This window comes from Dendrobium catenatum, unplaced genomic scaffold (assembly GCF_001605985.2).
Source record: "Dendrobium catenatum unplaced genomic scaffold, ASM160598v2 fragScaff_scaffold_1087, whole genome shotgun sequence".
Lineage (NCBI taxonomy): Eukaryota > Viridiplantae > Streptophyta > Magnoliopsida > Asparagales > Orchidaceae > Dendrobium > Dendrobium catenatum.
Genome location: NW_021319549.1, coordinates 5,857 through 25,706, shown reverse-complemented (window position 1 = coordinate 25,706; position 19,850 = coordinate 5,857). Strand labels below are relative to the sequence as shown.

The following is a 19,850-nucleotide window of genomic DNA, read 5'->3' as shown; positions in this document are numbered from 1 at the left end:
AGCTCAAGTTCTACTCGTGACAGTGACCAGAGCTCGACGAACAGCTCGCAAGCTCGTTAACGTAGTCCGTCTTCAGCGGTCGCACTCCGCCGATCCGTCTTCCCCGATCGCACGCTCCCGCAGTTCACACGCTTCCGCGATCGCATGCGCCCGCGACCCTGCTCCTTCCGCGTTGTGCCCGTGGTTCACCCGCACTAATCGAGCCGCTCAACGAGTAGCCGAGCATACTTAGGATCAAACTTGAGCTCGATAAGACAACGAGCTCAAAATTCTGTTCGAGCTCGAGATCGGAGCTCGATAAGCTTAGCTCACAAGCTCATTAAAAAATTGAGATCGAGCTGACTCGCGATTTGACTTGACCCCGTTTCTCCCCTCAATCCACCGACCACTTCTCTCAATGGTACACTATCACAGATATTAGATATTACATATGGAAAGTGTTCCAATATCCACCTTGGTTGGAGGTTATTTTCTAATTGTTGTAAAAATTATTTGAACTTGAGCTAATTATTAAGATGAATATGAGAAATGAGTTTTTTTTTTTTAATTTAAATAAAACTAATTGATATCTGCATGCCTATGGAGAGGGATTAATGATTTCTCATTATGCAATGCAGATTGAAGGGGGGAAACAAATATGCGAGGGCACTTTGATATAAATCCATATTATTATGATTAAATGAAAATATTAAGCTAAAAAAAATTGAATAAAAATGATGCAACATAGGGATTTGATGAATAAAAATCATGCATCATAGGACAAAAATCATGCAACATAGGAATTTATTAAAAAGGCATTTGGTCAAACATAAATATTGGTGTAATATTTGAATAAAAATTTTTTGGAATTAAATTAACGGTGTTCTGAATTCCAACTTCAGCTTTGTTTGGGACTACTATTTTATTAAAGTTTTAGTAAAAAAAAAAGTTAAAAAATTAAAATTTTTGTATTAAAACTCTATTTAAAAAAAAAAAATCGTCCCAGACGAAATCTTATAATTGAAATAAATTTCTCGATGACATTAATCTAGTGACACCAAAAACATCTTGATCAGAGTCCAATTAAATTAATCTAAATTAGGGCTGCAAGCGAACCAAGCGCTCGACGAGCTACTCGTTGTTCGGTTCGATTAAAGCTCGTTTGTGATCGTTTAATTAACTAAATAAACAAACTTGAACAATATTTTAAATACTTGATTCTTAAATAAACAAACTTGAACATTAATGCGTTCGGTTCATTTATGTTCGCGAACAACATTGTTTAAACCCCGTGAGCTAGCTCAACATTAAGCTCGATAAAAGCCCAATACGTGTTCGATTTTGAACTCGTGATTTGTGAATAAGCTCGATAAAAATAATTAATATTTGAATATAGAATATGCAACATGTAAGCTTCATTTAAAAATATATTCATATTGATTAATGTTATTTTCATTTTACATAGACAATTGCTTTTATTATAAATGTGTTTGTTCATAGATATGTTCATGAACATGTTTGTTTGATTGTTTAAACAAATTCGTTAAATATGTTCGCGAACATGCTTGATGTAATCGTTTATTAGGAAGCTCGTTTGTTAAGTTAATGAACATCTAAAAGTAGAACTCGTTTATAGATCGTTCATGCTTGTTTGTTTAAAGCTCAATAAGCACAAAACGAATCGAACATGAACTGAACATAAACCGAACATGAACACTCATTAATTTAAATGAACCAAACATGAACACAAATAATAAAGCTCGAACAAACATGAACCAAACTTGAACAAGTTGATATTAAATGAACACAAACATGAACACTCACATACTCGACTCGGCTCGGTTCATTTGCAGCCCTAATCTAAATTAAGCTCTAGTGCATAGTTATAAACTTCCTGATAATATTTGAATGACCAAATATCCTAATATTATATGCTTATAGCAAAACCAATGTGTAGAATGAAAAAAATCAATGAGCACAAGATCATTCAATTCAAATATTCTTAAATAACTAATTGACGGCCTATGATAAAGAGAATTAACATAGGCTGTCTGATGAAGTCTTTAGGAAGTTTTTTTCTAAAATAAATAAAAATGTCACTTAAAAATTTAAAAATAGACCAATGTTATTTAGATGAAAGGGATTTGAAATTGGAGAGAGCTCGAAAATCTGAAAAAAATATAAAGCTCTTTCAAATGATCGATATCGATGATCACTGCTAACAAATATCATCACTCATCCACTATCACCCAACCATCATCGCTCGATCCTCATTACATGGAGAAATTATTTTGTTCGGTCACCGGACCGTCAGAAGGCGAATCAAAACATGCCACGTCACTCGGTACACAACGATACAAAGTCGTGGTACACAGCAACTGGGTGACATGGCGTGTTCTGATTCACCTTTAGACGGCATTCGTATCTGCACAAAATAATTTTCCCATTACATGAGAGTTGTTGTCCACCTGTTTATTACTTACCATCATCGCCTTTTGCCAACAAATGCTGACATTGAACATCTCTTAATCGCGTATAACAATTCTAACACGTAATAATAATATATGAATAATCAATTAAAATTTATTTTATATTCATGTAAAAATAAATTTAAATTTATCCTTATTAATAAAAATTAATTAGAATTCCCTTTTTTTTTAAATAAAAATGAGCATATAATAATATATAAAATAGTGTAGAATTGACCGGTTCTTATTTGGCTAGTCATTACAGACCGAATCGTCGGGTTAAATACTTATGTATGGCCCGTCTCACACACATAAATGGATCTTTAAAATAACCTTATTAATTACAAATTATTATTCTCCGTCCTAAAGGCCAAAAAATTTATGTAAAGCCTAGCTTTGATAATATGGACTAAGAAACAATATATTTATAAATATTTTAAAATGAAAATAATAAAATATTGAATTAAATGATGCTGGCAAATATCTATTTTGAATTGTTAGGCAATTCTTTTGTTTGGAATGTTTGTTTTCGTCTTTATTCTCTTTTAATCCTTAATTAATATTTTTTACATTGTTATCCCCTTAGGGCAATATGATTTTCAAATAAACATGCATATTTAACAATGAAAAAAATTGAGTAAGCATACTAAATTAAAAAAAATTAAATTATTTTAAGATAAGTGTAAAATGATATTTAAAGAAATTTTACATTAACATGTATCAAGTATATGTAATTGGAGAGATTATTACGTGTTGAGTCCGAATAAAGAGAACTGTTCAATTTTGTGACTGTGAATAGTAATTACACTTGTAGTTATTGTTCATCACTACGCTTTTATTGTTAACCACTGCGTTTTTACTATTTATGGTCACAAAATCGAATTGTTCTCTGTATCCGGACTCCGCACGTAATAATCTCGAATGTAATTGAGAACATATTCTTCCATTCACACATCACTACTCATGTTGATGCCTTAAGCCAAAGAGAGATTGCAAACTCCATTCTTTTTGACACGCCAACAAACATGTTGATGTTTTAGTTCTCACACTACGGTAAGCCAATAAAACTTCGATGTTTGAATCTAGTTTCAACTAAAGTTCAAACCATATTTAATGTTAAAAATTATGTTCAAATTCTACTTTGTTTTAACCAATTTTGAATGATTTCTTATTTAGAAATCCACAAATATGAGAAATTATCTCTTATGACTCTGATTTTGTCTAAAATAAATTTTTTGATATATTTCTTCAAACAAAGAAACAAGGAACATATTACCTTAATTATATGTACTATAGGGTATACAAAGTCATATTTCTTGTAATTAATTATTATTCCAATATTACACCCAAGATTTAAAAAGATTTAAAATTTTAAAATTAATATAGATAAAAAAAATAAAATTATTCACCCCTGATTTTCATCCATTTAGCTAAACTCATTAATTTCAAATTTATCTTATTAATTAGTTCTTAATCTGAAGCCATGACAAATTAACTCATACAAAATTGGAAGGAGACAAAAATGTGCCCGCACATAAAATGTGACAGTTTTTTTATTATTTTTCATAGTAACTTTTTAGGACAAATTTTTTTTAATAAATCTCAATATAAAATAATAAGCATTAAATAAAATTTTTAATAAATTTTTTCATATGAATTATTTATAAGATTTTTGTCCCTATTTTTATAGGTATTAATTAATGTGCATTTTAAAATTTCAATAGCATAATCATTACAAATAAAAAAGGAATATTTTGCAGAAGAAAGTATTAGGTGTCAATTATATTTCTAACTCTACATTCAGAATACGTGAGTATATAATTATGTGTTCGTTGTGTACTTTATAAATTACATAATTATCACATAATCCCACCATTCAAGTAGAGCTATGCACATAAATTATCTCATTGAATCCATTTTGTCTAATAGTCCAAAAGATAACATTGTAGCCAAATAATAAGAGCAATTGCCCATTTTTACATTACTATAAAAAATATTATATGTGATACTTCCTCCAAAAATTATCTTGATCGAGCACGAATCTCAAGCCAAAATCAAGTTGGAAACTTCCGAAATAAAAATTGGGACCATTCTAACTCTGATTTCAAAAAACTTATAGTCGAACTGAGCGTCTCGGAAATATGAACCCAACGACATCAAAATCGACTCAATCCGACTCTAAATGGCATAAATCAAGGGTTAGAAGTGTTGTTGGAAGGTTCGAACCACAATTTGGATTACCAAATGGTTTCCGAACATGACATGCTTATAATCGAATCGAGCGGCTCGACAAAAAGAATCCAACGAGCTCAAGATTACCAAATTCCGACATCACTAAGGCATTCAAATGTCCATCAAACGGTCATTGATCAAGGGATTCAACATCAGCCGTCCATCCAACCACTCCCCATTTACCCTTGATCTCTCACCTATTTACTGGTCATATCACTCTAGAAATCTATAAATAGATCCCTCATTTCTCTTGAAAAGGGGGCTCAAAGCAAGAGAGAGATCAGAGATCGCTCTTGCCTCCTCTCTCCTCCTTGACCACCGCCTGAGTTCCGTCGGACCACCATCTGACGTTGTTGCTCTGCTGGACCACTACTTGAGACCCTCACCTCCACCGTACCACCACCTGAGGCCCGGACTTCCACCAGACCACCACCTAACGTCGTTGCATCGCTGGACCACCACTTGAGGCCCTCACCTCCACCGAACCACCACTTGAGGCCCGGACTTCTGTCGGACCACCACCTAACGCCCGAACTTCTGTTGAACCACCACCTGAGGCTAAAACTTCTGCTCGATCACCGCCTGACTTCATTGCTCCGTCGGACCATCACTTGAGGCCCTCACATCCACCGGACCATCACTTGAGGCCCGGACTTCTGTCGGACCACCACCTGATTTTCGAACTTCTACCAGACCACCACCTGAGGCCCATACTTATGTTGGGCCATCATCTGATGCCCAGAGTTTTACCAGAATACTGCCCTACTGCAATGATCTTTTGGATCCCGTCTTCTGCCTACTACGGTATTTTCGACCTCTATCATATCAACCATGGTCCTGCCGACCAACCAAACATGTATATGTTGATTATTGTAACTCCCACCATGTAATGCGCTCTATATGATGTACATTTGTGACATCAAGCCAAGGTCTTCTCCCAAGAAAAGGCCTCATTTGTAATCGACTGCAAATACTAGTAGATTCATTCAAACTGGGTCATACCTCGTGGTTTTTCCCTCTTTTCAATGGTTTCAACGTAAAATCCCTTGTCTCTTATGAATGATATACACTCTCTCTTATCTGATTGCGTGCTGGATCTTTATGTAATGATAAGACGTTAAACTTCATATTTCTCTACCACCACGAACTCCAGGACGCAACAATATGAAAAAAAAAAAAAAAAAACTTTACCAGAAAGCATTTACCAATCTATGCTTCTTACTTTTTAAATACTATAATTATCCTTTTTTTTTTTACTTTTCGTTATAAAATTTTGTAGAATAATCATTTTTAATCATAATTATTTTGTCACACAAAAATTATCCCGAATTAATTTCTTAAGTCACGAAAGACTTAGTCCAAACTAAAAATCAAAGAATTACATTTATAAGAAAATAAAAATTAATATTTTATCAAAATCTAAATTTTAAATAATGATCCTTCACGAGAGGAATCCTTCCCTCCACAAATTAAAAGTGTTCAAAGCTTAAAAAAAAAAAAAAAGTTCAAAGATGCTCATTATCCTCATCTTTCACGCTTCTTGTGTATAGACTTATTTCTCACCCAAACATTAAAAAAAATAAAATTAATATAATTAGATCAAGCTCTAATTAAACACCTCAAGTATCTAATTAAAATTAAAAAGAAAAAAAAATATTATACCAGTCATGTGAAATTTGAAATTCATTAAATTCATATTAATTTTAAAATAAATTTAATAATTATTAAGTCCTACTTATTATATTTTATATCAAGATATTCTATCAAAATATTTTTAATTTAAAAACAAAAAATCCATTTTACTTGTGAATAGCTCTCCTCACATGGCTTTGACAAATGTCATCGCTAGCTAGGTTGGGCATCCATAGTCACAAAGCTGGGTCAAATCTTATTGTTTAAGATTTCTGCAGTAGCCGTCCTCACACAGTAACATTTAAATAAATTTAATTATTTATCTTCCTATATAAATTAACTCAATTGGTATTAAAACAAGGCATGAATGGAAGGTTCGAGCTAAGTCAACCTTAGGCTTTATAAAACTATTATTATTATTTTAAAATAATTATTTTCTCATCAGTTTAGTGTGTTGTATGGTATAATTTAGGATATTTTTATCAAATTTTAATTAGAATAAATTTTGAAATTTTAATTTATTTTAAAATAAATATAACATATAAATAATCAATGAACTTTTTGTTATTTTCATATCAAAATAATAAAAAAAAAAAAAACAAATATTAGTTAGAATATTTTGACTTATATTTTCTAATAAAATATTATGTATAAGAGAAAATTATGATACTAATTTTTAAATAAATATAATAATTATAAAATTCAATCTAAATAAAAAAATTCAATATATACTCGAATTTTCTCCTCAATCAATTATGTACAACAGGGAAACTAAGGTTGAACTTTGTGTTCTTTGGAGAGAAAAATGGGTTGACAACCTCCTCCCTTCAATATCCTCTTTGCAATAGTCTCTATTTAGGCAAATTATTACGTCCAGTCACCAGACGTTCGGACATCCAATCCAGACGCGTCACGTCACCCAAATACACTGGGGCCAAGTGTATTTGAGTGACGTGGTTCGTCTGGATTTGTGTCCGGACGAATCCGGACACCGGAAGTAATAATTTGCCCTCTATTTGACCTGAAATTGATCTCGTCCCATATTTTGTATATTTGCCAAACAAATGGCTTTGTGAAACGCATACAGTTAATAGAGCATTTGCTTCTAATCTGATATACATTAACCTAATGCTTATTATATTAAAGCTGGCCTTTTTTAGCCATTTGGCACCTTAATTTGGTGCCACTTGTCATCTCACTGTTTATTCATAATGAAAATTTAAATTAATAATTCTTAAATCGATATTTCGCATCATGGCCTTTGAATTTTATTAATTATTCAAATAAGAAAAAAAATTGTGAATTCTTTATTACTCTATTTAATATAAAATAAGGCATTTTGATAAAAAAACTGGCTCAAAATATAAATTATTTACATCATCAATGCATGTGAAAGTAGCATTATTTTGGCAGATGAGTGCTCGAATTAGGCCCATCAAAATTCTCAGATTTATTTCAAATTAGATTTTATATTTGTTATTATTGATGATTTACAAAAAAAAATAGATAAATGTAGAAAATGGCAAGCTCCAAGTTATTTAATCATAAAATACTACACTGAATTGTTAAAAAAAATTCTGTCACTGCAAAGAGAGATTATTATGTGCGGTCACCGAATAATTCAAAGGCGAATTAGAACGCGTCACATCCCCAATACCGAGCGATACACAACAGCAGTACACAAAAAATAAAATAAAAGAATCAATTCATGAATGGCTGGACCTTAGTTGCCTATGAATTAGATATCAGGAGGGCTGCAATTCAAAGCAGCAGCAGGTCTCCCCCAAAACTAGTTTGGCAATAATCCGTCAGGCTCCATATCTGCCTTGATAAAATTTCATATTTGTGCAAAGAAATCAATCTACATGCATGCCAGATCCATTATGATCGGCCGGCCTTTTGTCTGACCTGATTGGGTTCTATACCAGTCAGGTCAGATCATCTGCAGCCCAATCCATTCTACTAAATGTATCAAGTCGCCATAAACGTTCAGATCCATTCCAGTCATTCAAGAAGGCACCTCATGGATCCATTATCACAAATTTTCTGAGTGAGGAGCATAAGGATGTGATAGGAAATACTTGAGTTCGCAAGCAACCCTAGCAATAATTGATAAAAACAGCGAAAATAATGCGATAATCTCAATGAAATCAATCCAAAACCATAGATTGTAATAGTGGATTAAAAGCAAAAGCAAACACAAAACAAGATACAATTGATCATCAATTCAAGATGAGGATCATTCTCACTCAATCTCTAGACGATGAATCTAGATCCCAAGACGCCAAAGAAACTTCAAAAAAAACAAAAGAAAACCACTCAAAGAATGCCTAATCCTAACCCAAAATAACTCATACTATTAATACATTAATTCCCTAATTCAAACTCCTTAATTCAAAATTTCCCTCTCATCCTAGCCGCCCGCCCCTCTTTCTTTAATTTTCTCCTAGTGGGGCCCACTAGTTTGGGCGGCAAGAAAGAAGGGAGGCAGCTCTTGTCCGCCTCCTGTAAACAAGAGCCGGCCTTTGTGCCTGTTGGGCTGGTTCAGGTTGAATCGGCCTAATAGGATGATGGTGGCAAGAGGCGGAGGATTAGATATATGCATGCCAAAGAGAACAACCAGAATGATTTGGGGGTCTGAGTAGGGCTGCTAGATACTCAGTTCTATATGTTCTTGCATCTTTTCATCCGCAGCTCCAGTTTTGTTTGCCATTCCATAAATCAATACTCATACTTTTTTTTTGCAAGAGAATATATACCCATAAATAAATAGAAAGTTGCATCTTACTTCTTTCTTTGCAGCTTTGCGAATGCTAGTAAGGTCAACCGTTGCCTTGATGATTTTGTCTTCAAAGAGGTCAAATGAAAAATCTTCCATTCATCGCCTTTGAATAGGAACAAATACAAGCAGGAGTGGTGGAACAGTGGGCACATAATCTTTGAAAGAGGAAATCCCATCTCTGTAGTGTGAAAAAATCTGTACGCAAGTTCTTAGAATTCCATGGAGAAAGATATGCTAATCAAACAGCAACTTTATTTTTTTTTTTTTTTTAAGGGAAAAAAGGGTCTTAATACCAATAATATTTATTTAAAAAAAAGGCTCAGCAATAAATAAATTTGTATGCAGCATAAAGCCTGACTGCAAGGCATCATCCTAAAAAGTCAAACCATTGGCATCAATACTTCATAAGCCAAGATAATGAAGAGACTTCAGAGAAAACCAAACATTATGTACCAACTGAGTCTTTTTATTCTTCAAGATCACATAAAGTCTTGGTGAATAAGCTGAGTGTAGAACAAAAAAGAGTTATCCAATCTATTAAGGGGTCCAATCTTCTAAAACAATGGAACATTCTTCTACCCCTGGAGATTTTGTTAATTAGGAACTCAAAACCAAGTTAATAATTGTTACGCTGACATGAGTTTTGAGAGATTCTTCAAAAAAGAGAAATGAAAAGAAAAATGCTTGTATTGTTTCACATAAACAAATTATTGATAAAATTTTAAGCAGCAAACATCGTAGAGTTGTTTCGCGTGGATCCAACAAGAAAATGCATTTCAAGATTACAACTACTCACCTAATTTCTTTTGAAATGGAAAAATATTCTTCAGCAACAGTTTCCTTCGTTCCACTTTCAGGACAATGTGGCTTTTTGAGAGGGGAGTACTGATATGTCAAGGGAGACCCACTTTGTGGGACCCATGAAAGCTATTAGTCATTATGTGAGGAGGATCAAAAAGAAGCTATTTAATTGTTTATGAAGGTTTTCCAAACTAAGTGGTGAGGTTTCTTTGGCCCTCCCATGGTCGTGAGAATTCAAGCGTAGACTTTATGCGTGCATTAATTTTCTCAACTTTTAAAATTAAATATAGAGAAAATGATCAAAATAATCCCAGTTTAATAACTTCATGAGTATCATATTTCTCTAATTTAGCCCATCAACTATATAAAATTGATCCCAAAATACTCCCTCAAATAAAAATTGATGAAAATTATAAAAAATTAATCTCAATCAATCCCTCAAATATATAAAATTAATCACATTGGGGCCATTTTGAATAAATTTTGTCTAGTAGAGAAATAAAATTAGAGAAATATGATACTTTAAGACTAAATTGACAACCTACAAATAGTTGGGAGATTATTCATAGTTCCTTCCAAATAAAAAATATATATTACGTTCAATAAGACATCACTTTACCTCATGGATGCACTCACTACAATTTCATAGTTCAAACTAGGTTATGAGGTTACTCATGATCAACCAGCTTGGGCTACCAACAAATGGCTTTGGTCGACCAAGACATTTCTTTGGTCGATCAAGAACATATCTACATCAAGCAAATCAATCACAGTATAGTGACTTGATGGTCATATTTGGATAGCCAAATTTATGCGAGCAAATGTGACTAAATATCTATAGAACTTGAGTAATCTACAATAGTAGGAGAGGTTACCTGCAATCCAGATGTTTTCCATCTATTCCAATTGTATTTAGTTCCCATATCCCAACTCCTCACAGATTGCATAACCCTCATCATACATTTGCTCAGCCAGACCTTCCAAAAGTCCATAAATATCAGGAGACACGGAGTTCGATCGGTCTCCCACCACAAAAGGCTTGAACCCATTCCCCAAATCAGCCCAAGCACATCCTGGAGCCTTCCTTACCCCCTCATCCCTCATCTTCATCCTAACCTTCGCAAGCTCCCCCCAGCAATTCGCAGCCGCATACATGTTTGCAATGAGCACATAGTGCCCTGCATTATCTGTCTTCATCTCCAACAGCCTCATTGCTGCCTTTTCTCCTAGCTCAGTATTCCTGTACACCTGACAAGCACCAACTAAGGCTGACCACATTGCAGAATTTGGTTGAAAGGGAGCTTTATTAATCACCTCCTCTGCCTTCTCCAAAAGACCAGCTCTGGCATACAAATCCACCATACAAGAGAAATGTTCCATCCTTGGCTTAATGCCAAAGGTGCTTTCCATCTTGTTAAAGAGTATTTCTCCTTTTGAAACTAATTTAGAGTGGCTGCAAGCAGAGAGGACCGCCACCATACTAACATGATCCGGTTTGATTCCATAACTGATCATCTCATCAAAAAGCTGAACTGCTGCGATACCATCCCCTTGCATTCCATATCCAGCTATAAGTGAAGTGTAAGAGACTTCATCGCGATCAGTCATGGCATCAAAGACTCTACGAGCTTCCAAGATCCTGCCTGACTTAGAGTACATGTCAACAAGAGAGTTCCACAGAAGGCGGTAGCCTGTGAATTCTTGCTTGGTTATGTATGAGTGGAGCTCACGGCCATGCTGGAGATTAGCAACGCGCGCACAAAGAGCAAGAATTGTCACAACGGTTACATAATTTGGTTGGAGTCCCGACTGTAATATCTCTCTAAATAAAAGAGAGGCCTCCTCTGCTCTGTCCTCAACTGCAAAGCCAGCAAGCATGGCGTTCCATGTAACCAAGCTTGGATTTTTTATCATTCGAAGCAGAAGATGAGCAGTTCTAGTGTCCTTGCACCTCGAGTACATTGTTATCAGAGCATTCCTCAGACTCTCAAGGTCATCACAGACCATGCGGATTGCCAAACCGTGAATTTCCTTCCCCAATCTCAACATCCCAATTCGAGAGCAAGCGTTTAAAGCAATAACCATGGTGACGAAGTCCACCCCAGTTTTGCTCAGTCTCATTTGAGAAACAAATTCCAACGCTTTGACATGATCCCCCTTCTGCAGCAGGCCACCAATGATGGTATTCCAGGTAATGGAATTCACCTCCGAACACCCTTCCATGGCAAGCTCGAACAGCTCAAATGCTTCCATCCAAAGACCCCTCGATGCATACCCTGATATAATTGAATTCCATGACACAACATCTCTCGCAGGCATTTCATCGAACAGCTTTCTCGCAACATCCAGTTCACCGCATTTCAAATACATGGCCACCAAAGCATTCGTTACAAATATATTCGACCCGATTCCACTGCTTTCAATGCTCCGGTGAATCTCTCTGCCAACATCCAAGTCACCTGCCTCTCCGCAGGCTTTAAGGAGAGACGGATAAGTGAAGCAATCAGGGACAACGCCAATAGAAAACATTTGGTTGTAGGCAGCAAGAGCCTCGGCAGAAAAGCCATTTCTGACATAAGAGGAAATGAGGAGCTTCCATGGGAGAATGTATGAAGACTCTTCTACGACGGAAGCTGCAGAATGGAGTAGACCGAACGAGAGGTAGAAAGATGTAAGAGGGGAGAGGAGGGAAATGTGGTAAAAGAGGCCGAAGGAGATGGAGAAAGCGTGGAGCTGCTCGCCGGCTGGAAGGGATTGGTGTTCAGTAGCAGAGTTGAGGAGGAGGTAGGTAAGGCGGAAGAGGATATGGGAGGAAGGAGAGCGGAGGCGGAGGAGAGAGAAAGCGGCGAAGGCTTCAGTGAGGCGGCGGAGGGAAGCGAGAGTAGCAATGGAGTCGATTAGAGAAGGCAAGGCGGGATCTTTGGTGAGGCGAGGAGAGTAGGCCAACGCTGTTGTGGAATGGAGGACAAGAGCTAGGCGGTTCGGTTTCTTCTTCCATGTCACAAGGAAGCGTGTCGGCGAGAGGAAGATGGGCTTAGCAACGAGCCCAAGAACATGCATCAAACTGAAGAAAAAAAGACTTGCTTGTCATGATATAGGATAAACCAAGAAATTTGTTATTATATTCTGAACAAATTTGATAAAATTTCAGTCACATGAATTTGAAATATTTAAAATTTATATTCAATTCAACTTAATTAATTTCAATAGTTTTAAGATTTATTTCAATTATAAATATTCAGAGCTAATTTTTTTCCCACACCATTGATATATCATATGAAATTTGCTTTGATATTAAACTATAGAATAGATATCTAAATATGAAATTTTGTAGGATTAGAAAGGAAAAGAAAGAAAAAAGAAATTAAAAAATATATAATGAATATTTAAATTATTGAGGTTAATATCTATGAAATATGTTTTTGATAAGCCCTCTATGAATGTTTTTTAATCCAAAGAGCACTTTAACTATTCCTAAGAGGATGAAATCTTAAATAATTATAGAACAAACTATTAAGCACTGATCAGTCAAACTATTTTGAATAAAATTTTATCTTAATTTTTAATTATTAAAAATAAAAACTCATTTTAACAATATAAAAGTCCTAAATAAAAGTTATCATTAAGTTCTAAATGGAGACTACCACAAAATTATATATTAGAAGTCATAAAAATTTTCAGTGATGGTTGATAAATAATATTAGAAGACTAAATTTGAACTATATAAACTCATGCAACCCTTATGAAGAATCCCATTTTCACAAGAAAATAAATAAAATAATGAGATAAGAGAAAGAGAGAAGAAGAAACTCTCATGGCAGAGAAGAGAAGAAGAAGAAGAAGTAGCATCAACATCTTATACTCCACGTTCAACTCTCATCTTCACATCAAGCAGATGTGTTCCCTTTCAATCGTTAATACAAATATAATATTACTTTTGTTCTTATTCATATTTACTTTTTTTAAGCTAAGCATAATATTTGATCTTTGTACGGCCATAGACGTAAGTGTATCTACATGAACTTGTGTGCCTTGTATTAGAAATCTTTAATATGATTATTCTCTCATTTTCATTTTCATTTAATTTTTGAATTGCATGATCCCAAACACTATTTATAATATTAAATCTTATTAGAAGTAAAACTAAATTCGATTAAATAAAATAAGAGTTATATATCATATTAATCTTAATGAAAAAAAAAACAAATGAACAAATGACACTTTAACCTTAAGTAAATAACCTAAAACTACTAACAATGAACATATCAAATTACACAAATCAAGGCATAAACTTCACCAATATTACTACATAGGCATCAAAGAATAAGCATCCTAGCTATGCACTATCACCACCTCTCAACTAAGCCTTCATTTGGGATGGCTTTCTTACTGCTTGTTACAGCAGCTTTTTAGTAGACAAATTAGAGTGTTTATATTAAAAAATAGCTTTAAGAAACAGTACAAAAGCCGCCCCAAACAAAGACTAATTTTTTGTTTTAAATCCTGAAAATTAATTATGATCCCCTACTTTATCTAATACTAACAACGTGTACATAATTTTAGTGTGTCTATATAGATACAAACTATATATGAATTTCAAAAAAAAAAAACTCATTGCATATTGTTCATTGACAATTGCTCTCTTTTTATAGTCACATAACATTTCAAGAAGAAACATATCTTGAAAAAGAAGGCTTAAGAGAAACTTATTAGTTTAACAATGTAATCAAATAAAATTACAATAAAACTAAATAATGATATATTGTCCTAAAATTTTATAGCCTAAATTTTAACTATGTGCAATTAGGGCATTCTTAATAGTTGATAATAAGAGTGACATTGATTAGTGTAAACATTTTGAACTTCTATTAGGTAGCTATTCATGTGGGGAGAGACATTATTTAGCTTAAGCAAACTTTAATGGTACTGTTGTGAGAGCTTGGAGGTAAGAGAGCTCTCCTCCAAAAAAAAATTTGGCATGATTTAAAGTCAATTTTTTTTTATTTCAAGGCTTCATTTGAGTTAGTTTTCTTCTTTTTTTTTTTTTTTTCTAAAACAACTTTTTAGAACAAAAATTTCTTAAAATATAAACTTTACTACTAAAGAGTTGCATTAAAAACAATAAGAAAATTGTCTCATATGAAGTCTAAATCGATCAAGTTAAAATTTTATTAAAAATTATTTGATTTCAGTCTACTCAAAATTAATTTCAAATTTACACAAATATATTTTTCTTGAATTATATGCATATCATATATTAGCTTATTTGTACATATTATGCAACTCATCTTGATCTGTTGGTTGAGAGTTTTGGCTACTAAACCAAGAGAATTCAGGTTTGAAGCTTGCGTATATGATGTTTGTGTAAATTTAACTTAATTGACCTAAATGTCCCAAAGAAAAAAAAAATTATATATATATTCATTTGGAGTGACATCTTTATTTAACTCAAAACTACATATTTGAATGAGTTAGATCAAATTAAAAATCAACTAAGATGACAAATATTAAACTATTTTAAATTCTATATTTACTGTTCCTAATTAATGCTTTATATTATTCATTTTTAGCTCATTTAATTGAAGTAAAAAAATGTTAGACATATATAATCTAACAAGATTTAGGCTTCGTTTGGGACGGCTTTTTTTTTTGCTTTTTAAAATGGAGTTTTAGTACAATTTTTTTTATTTTTGCAATAAAACTCTGTTTTAAAAAGCAATAAAAAAGCCGTTCCAAACGAAGCCTTAAACTTCGGAAAGTTGCCAAATATATAAATTTCCTTTTTACATACAAATTAAATGAAAATTGATATTCAAAATTTCTAAAATATTTTTCAAACTATTGGCAATGAAATATGCCCTTATTTTATTATTAATTTTTATATACTAATATCGCTTGAGGTTTTATGGAGGTTTTTATATATTAACGTCTTCTTTGTGCTCAATTAAAAAATAAGTAACATGCATGCCATATATGTATCATGAATAATAAGTTTTAACTTTAAAATGCATTCCATAAATAACTTGAGTTAAATATTTTCTTTTATTTTAAAATTCATTATTTGAATAGTTTAATAGCTATTTAATATTATTTTTATGTTTAGTATGCAGCCAAAATTTATTATTATTATTTATTTATTACAACACAATTAATTTTCAGAAAGCTATTAAAATATAATAACATTTGACTATTTTTGTCAATAAAATTTAAAATATTTAATAATTTCAAATACAACTGTTTTATTATATGAATTTACTTCATATTTATTTAATTTGAATAATTATTATATGATAATATAAATATTTTTAATCAAAACGCATAGACAATACAAATATTTTGCTTGCTTGTAAATGAGCTAAGTCCCCAAATTTGGAAGATGGTATATTTTAGGAAATTATCTATGCGCCCTTAGAATTTTATTATAGTGTACGTTTAACATTCAAATGTTCTTATTAATGATATACCACGCAAAATCTTAAGATTTTTACAAACTCCACATTCAAATTATTCTTTATTTGTATGAATCATAATATAAAATTATTATTTTACTTAACATTAGAAATGATTCTATGCAGACACCAGACAGTCTGGAGACTAATGCGCCACATCACTTAGTATACAATGGTACTAAACACTTCTGATTGATCTCCGGATGCCGTCTGGTGTCCGCACAAAATAATTTTTCCTTTTTGAGGAGGCAGACCTCTCAAAGTTGATGTAAAATATTATCTTAACCCATTACAAGTTAAAATTTTTATAGATGCATTCGAAATTTCAATATAATCAAGGGAAAACAAAAAGCAAAAAACAAAATGCCCTTACTAGTAGTTTACAGCTGAAGCATTCGTGAACCCTAACTAAGCCGCTGGCAGGAAAGAATAGCAGAAAAGCAGTGTATGATAATTAACATGGACATGACAAATCTTCCTTCATTGATCTACTTTAGAGTCAGTCAGTCACTTGCGCTGCGTGGCACCAATGCGCGGCTTTCCCTTCACCTCAGATTCCTGTTCCGGAATATATATGATCATAGTTTCAATAAGCATTCATAAAATACTTTTCAATGCAGAAAAATGAAATATATCAGATATTTTCAAATCATATTGACCTGCGGGGAATGGAGATAGAGGTATGTCTTCGCTGTTGCAGGATTATGATTTTCTGCACCCTTGCTCCAGTCATAACAGACCTGCATGATTTCATGAAATTATATTCGGCACTCTGGGAAAACTTTGGAATGTAAAATTGCAAAAAGCATTGTCAATTTTAGGAGAGATTATTATGTGCGGACACCGGATCGTTCGGAGGCAAATCAGAGCGCGCCACGACACCCGGTACACATCAAAACACGCTCTGATTCAACTACGGATGACATATGGTGTCCGCACAGAATAATTTTTCAAATTTTAGGGTATCAGTCATATTGAACCACAATTTTAGGGCTGAAGCCCTGATTGGAAAGATTAGGGTTGAAGTAAGGTAGACAAACCAATCTTAAATCTAGTAGATTACATCAATTTTCAAATTTAGGGTTAGCCATAGAGGGTGGACCAAACCCCATTGTGGTTCAGTAGGACATGGTTAACGCTTCGGGTGATTATAGTGAGAAAAAGACAAATCGATAAGGACGTAAGCAGCAAGTACAATACCATAACGCAATTGTGAGAGTTATGCAAGGCTAACTATGTCAATATTAAAATCAAATTTGCTACATTGAATTTGAGGACTTTGACTAGAAAACCCAAAAAAATAAATGAAAACAATGATTAAAAGACAAATAAATATAACACATTTAAAAAAACACTGAACGGAATGGGGAAAATCCAAAGATATTGGATAAGTTATAAAATTAGTCAGAATTATAATGGATAAAGACGAAGAAGGCGACGAGGGCAACGTCAAACCTTTATCCCACTAATTGGGTTCAGCTAGATAAATCATTTTTCTCTATTGTATTCCCTTAAAGAGTGAAATTATCATTTAAATTTAATAAAAAAAATGTCATTTCTAAAACTTCCAAGTCTTTTTAGGCCTACCTCTACCTTTCTTAATATAGGCCGGATCTAATATATCTACTCTCCTAACCAAGTCATCGGAAAGCCGGCATTTTATGTGACCAAGCCATTTAAAGAGATTCTCTCTAATCTTATCTGCCACTGAAGCTACTCAAATCTAAGCTTTTATTAAAAACCTGGAGTACCGTTGCTTACTGTTTGTTAAGTGAAAATTTCTGCAGAAGGCATATATTGCCTAAATGGTTACCTCCTGCAATTCTCAAGCATATATGCAGAACAATTTCAAGAACACGATAACAATTACTCAATCATAGCCTATACATACTAAAAAGAAATTTGCAAATGTGCCCTAGATAATCATATGCAATACAAAGCATCATAAAACAAGGAATGCAAATAAATTCTGCAGCATACACTCTCTAAGGAAATTATTAAATGATAACATTGGAAAATTAGAATTATTGGCATCATTGAACTATTTCAAATACAGAATTATATGTTTAGAATATTCTTTGCTTGACAAGAAAAGGAATAAATAAAGTATTAACTTACAGCATAAGCAAATATGGACCCATCTTGGTTAAACGTACTGCAAGAGATAGGAAGAGGGCATCTAGTCATAGCCTGCAAAAAGATTATTTTGGCATGAGCATCTATCAGTATGACAAACATAAAATTTCAATTGAGATGAATACAAGAAATTTGGAGGCTAACGTCAAAACTTAAGAGGGCCTATCATTAGTAAGTGTTGAGAGTTGAGAAGCAATTTGTGTGTATTATTGACTAATATGAGGATGAATAAAGAAAAATAAAAAACCTAAATTATATCCTCCTCAATTATTGGACATCTTCTATGATAATCTCCTTACATTATTAAGATTCTATGTAATACTCACCAAACATCTAAACATGCCAACTCTCCGCCCTCAAGTTGGAGCACATACTTCCGTAAGCTCTCATTTACATAAATGAGAGGATGGCAAATATCCAAGTGACTTGGTAATGATACCCGTTACTAGTTCTAAATTAGGGACATGGGTAGTAATAATTTTCTTGAAAATCACATCGTCTTGTATGAAATGAAAACCCACTTCATTATGTTTGGAGAGTTCATGAATTGTTGAATATTTTGCAATATTGTTATAATAGAGTTGTTAATGGATAAATAACCATACTTATATTAGATCTAATGAACCACTCATTAATTGAATTTGATAATAATTGATATCTTTGAGATACAAAAATTACGGAGATGCTTTAAGAGAGTGATGGTTGTATATAATTTCATATCTTCAACATCACAATTACTTTACTTGATGAGAAGATGTGCAAATCAGATATCATTTGTCAAGCCTACCAAGACTCGATCTGCCAATGCATTTTGACATTAAAATGTTTTCATCAACAAAAATTAGGTCCTTATTCAAAGGAAACAAAGGAAAAATAAGTGCAGCAAGTCATCTTGAAACAATCCTTTTGGAATATTATAGCATTATGCATTCAAAATAAGTGGACCATTGTTGAAGGTCCCTCAATTGGTTAATACATTAAGAAATACCTCTGATGGGTTACATATATGAAATGACAAAATAGGGTAGTCGCCTCGAAGGTTTAATCTATGTGAAGAATAATAAAACTTTGAATCAAAGATATAACCATCTTGACATTATTGATCATCTCTCTTTAAATGCTACAGATGATGTTAATGAGTGATCAATAGAAAATATGGTTGATGAGTTAGATGACGATAATGAATTATTTATTGATGAGAAAGATTCAACATGGATCACTATTACAAAAAATGGTGGAGTTCATTAAAGAAACTATAATATTTGAAAGTGATTTAATGGTAAGAAAAGAGAATCTTCCTCTAGGTTTAACAATCTTATAATTGATCATGATGACAATGAGGGAGACAAAGAAGATTAAAATTTAAGAGAT

General features: G+C 33.1%; 1 protein-coding gene and 1 long non-coding RNA gene across 4 annotated transcripts; both read right to left on the bottom strand.

The window, feature by feature from the left end:
* Positions 1-9,045: 9,045 nt before the first annotated feature.
* LOC110105370 (pentatricopeptide repeat-containing protein At1g71490) lies at positions 9,046-12,957 on the bottom strand. 3 transcript variants are annotated; one of them, XM_020834845.2, is made up of 2 exons: positions 10,770-12,957; positions 9,046-9,288 (listed from the first exon to the last, which is right to left on the bottom strand). In XM_020834845.2, exon 1 carries the CDS (start codon positions 12,952-12,954, stop codon positions 10,807-10,809), a length of 2,148 nt encoding a protein of 715 aa, XP_020690504.1. In that variant the 5' UTR covers positions 12,955-12,957; the 3' UTR covers positions 9,046-9,288; positions 10,770-10,806. The 3 variants fall into 3 exon arrangements, with proteins under 3 accessions (XP_020690504.1, XP_020690510.1, XP_020690516.1); XM_020834851.2 differs by having other exon boundaries at positions 9,046-9,271; XM_020834857.2 differs by lacking the exon at positions 9,046-9,288 and adding an exon at positions 9,344-10,643.
* Positions 12,958-16,632: 3,675 nt separating this feature from the next.
* Positions 16,633-18,536, bottom strand: LOC110105414. The gene is made up of 3 exons (XR_002304140.2): positions 18,462-18,536; positions 17,003-17,083; positions 16,633-16,901 (listed from the first exon to the last, which is right to left on the bottom strand). It is a non-coding gene; the product is annotated as an uncharacterized LOC110105414 (long non-coding RNA).
* Between the last annotated feature and the right edge of the window lie 1,314 nt (positions 18,537-19,850).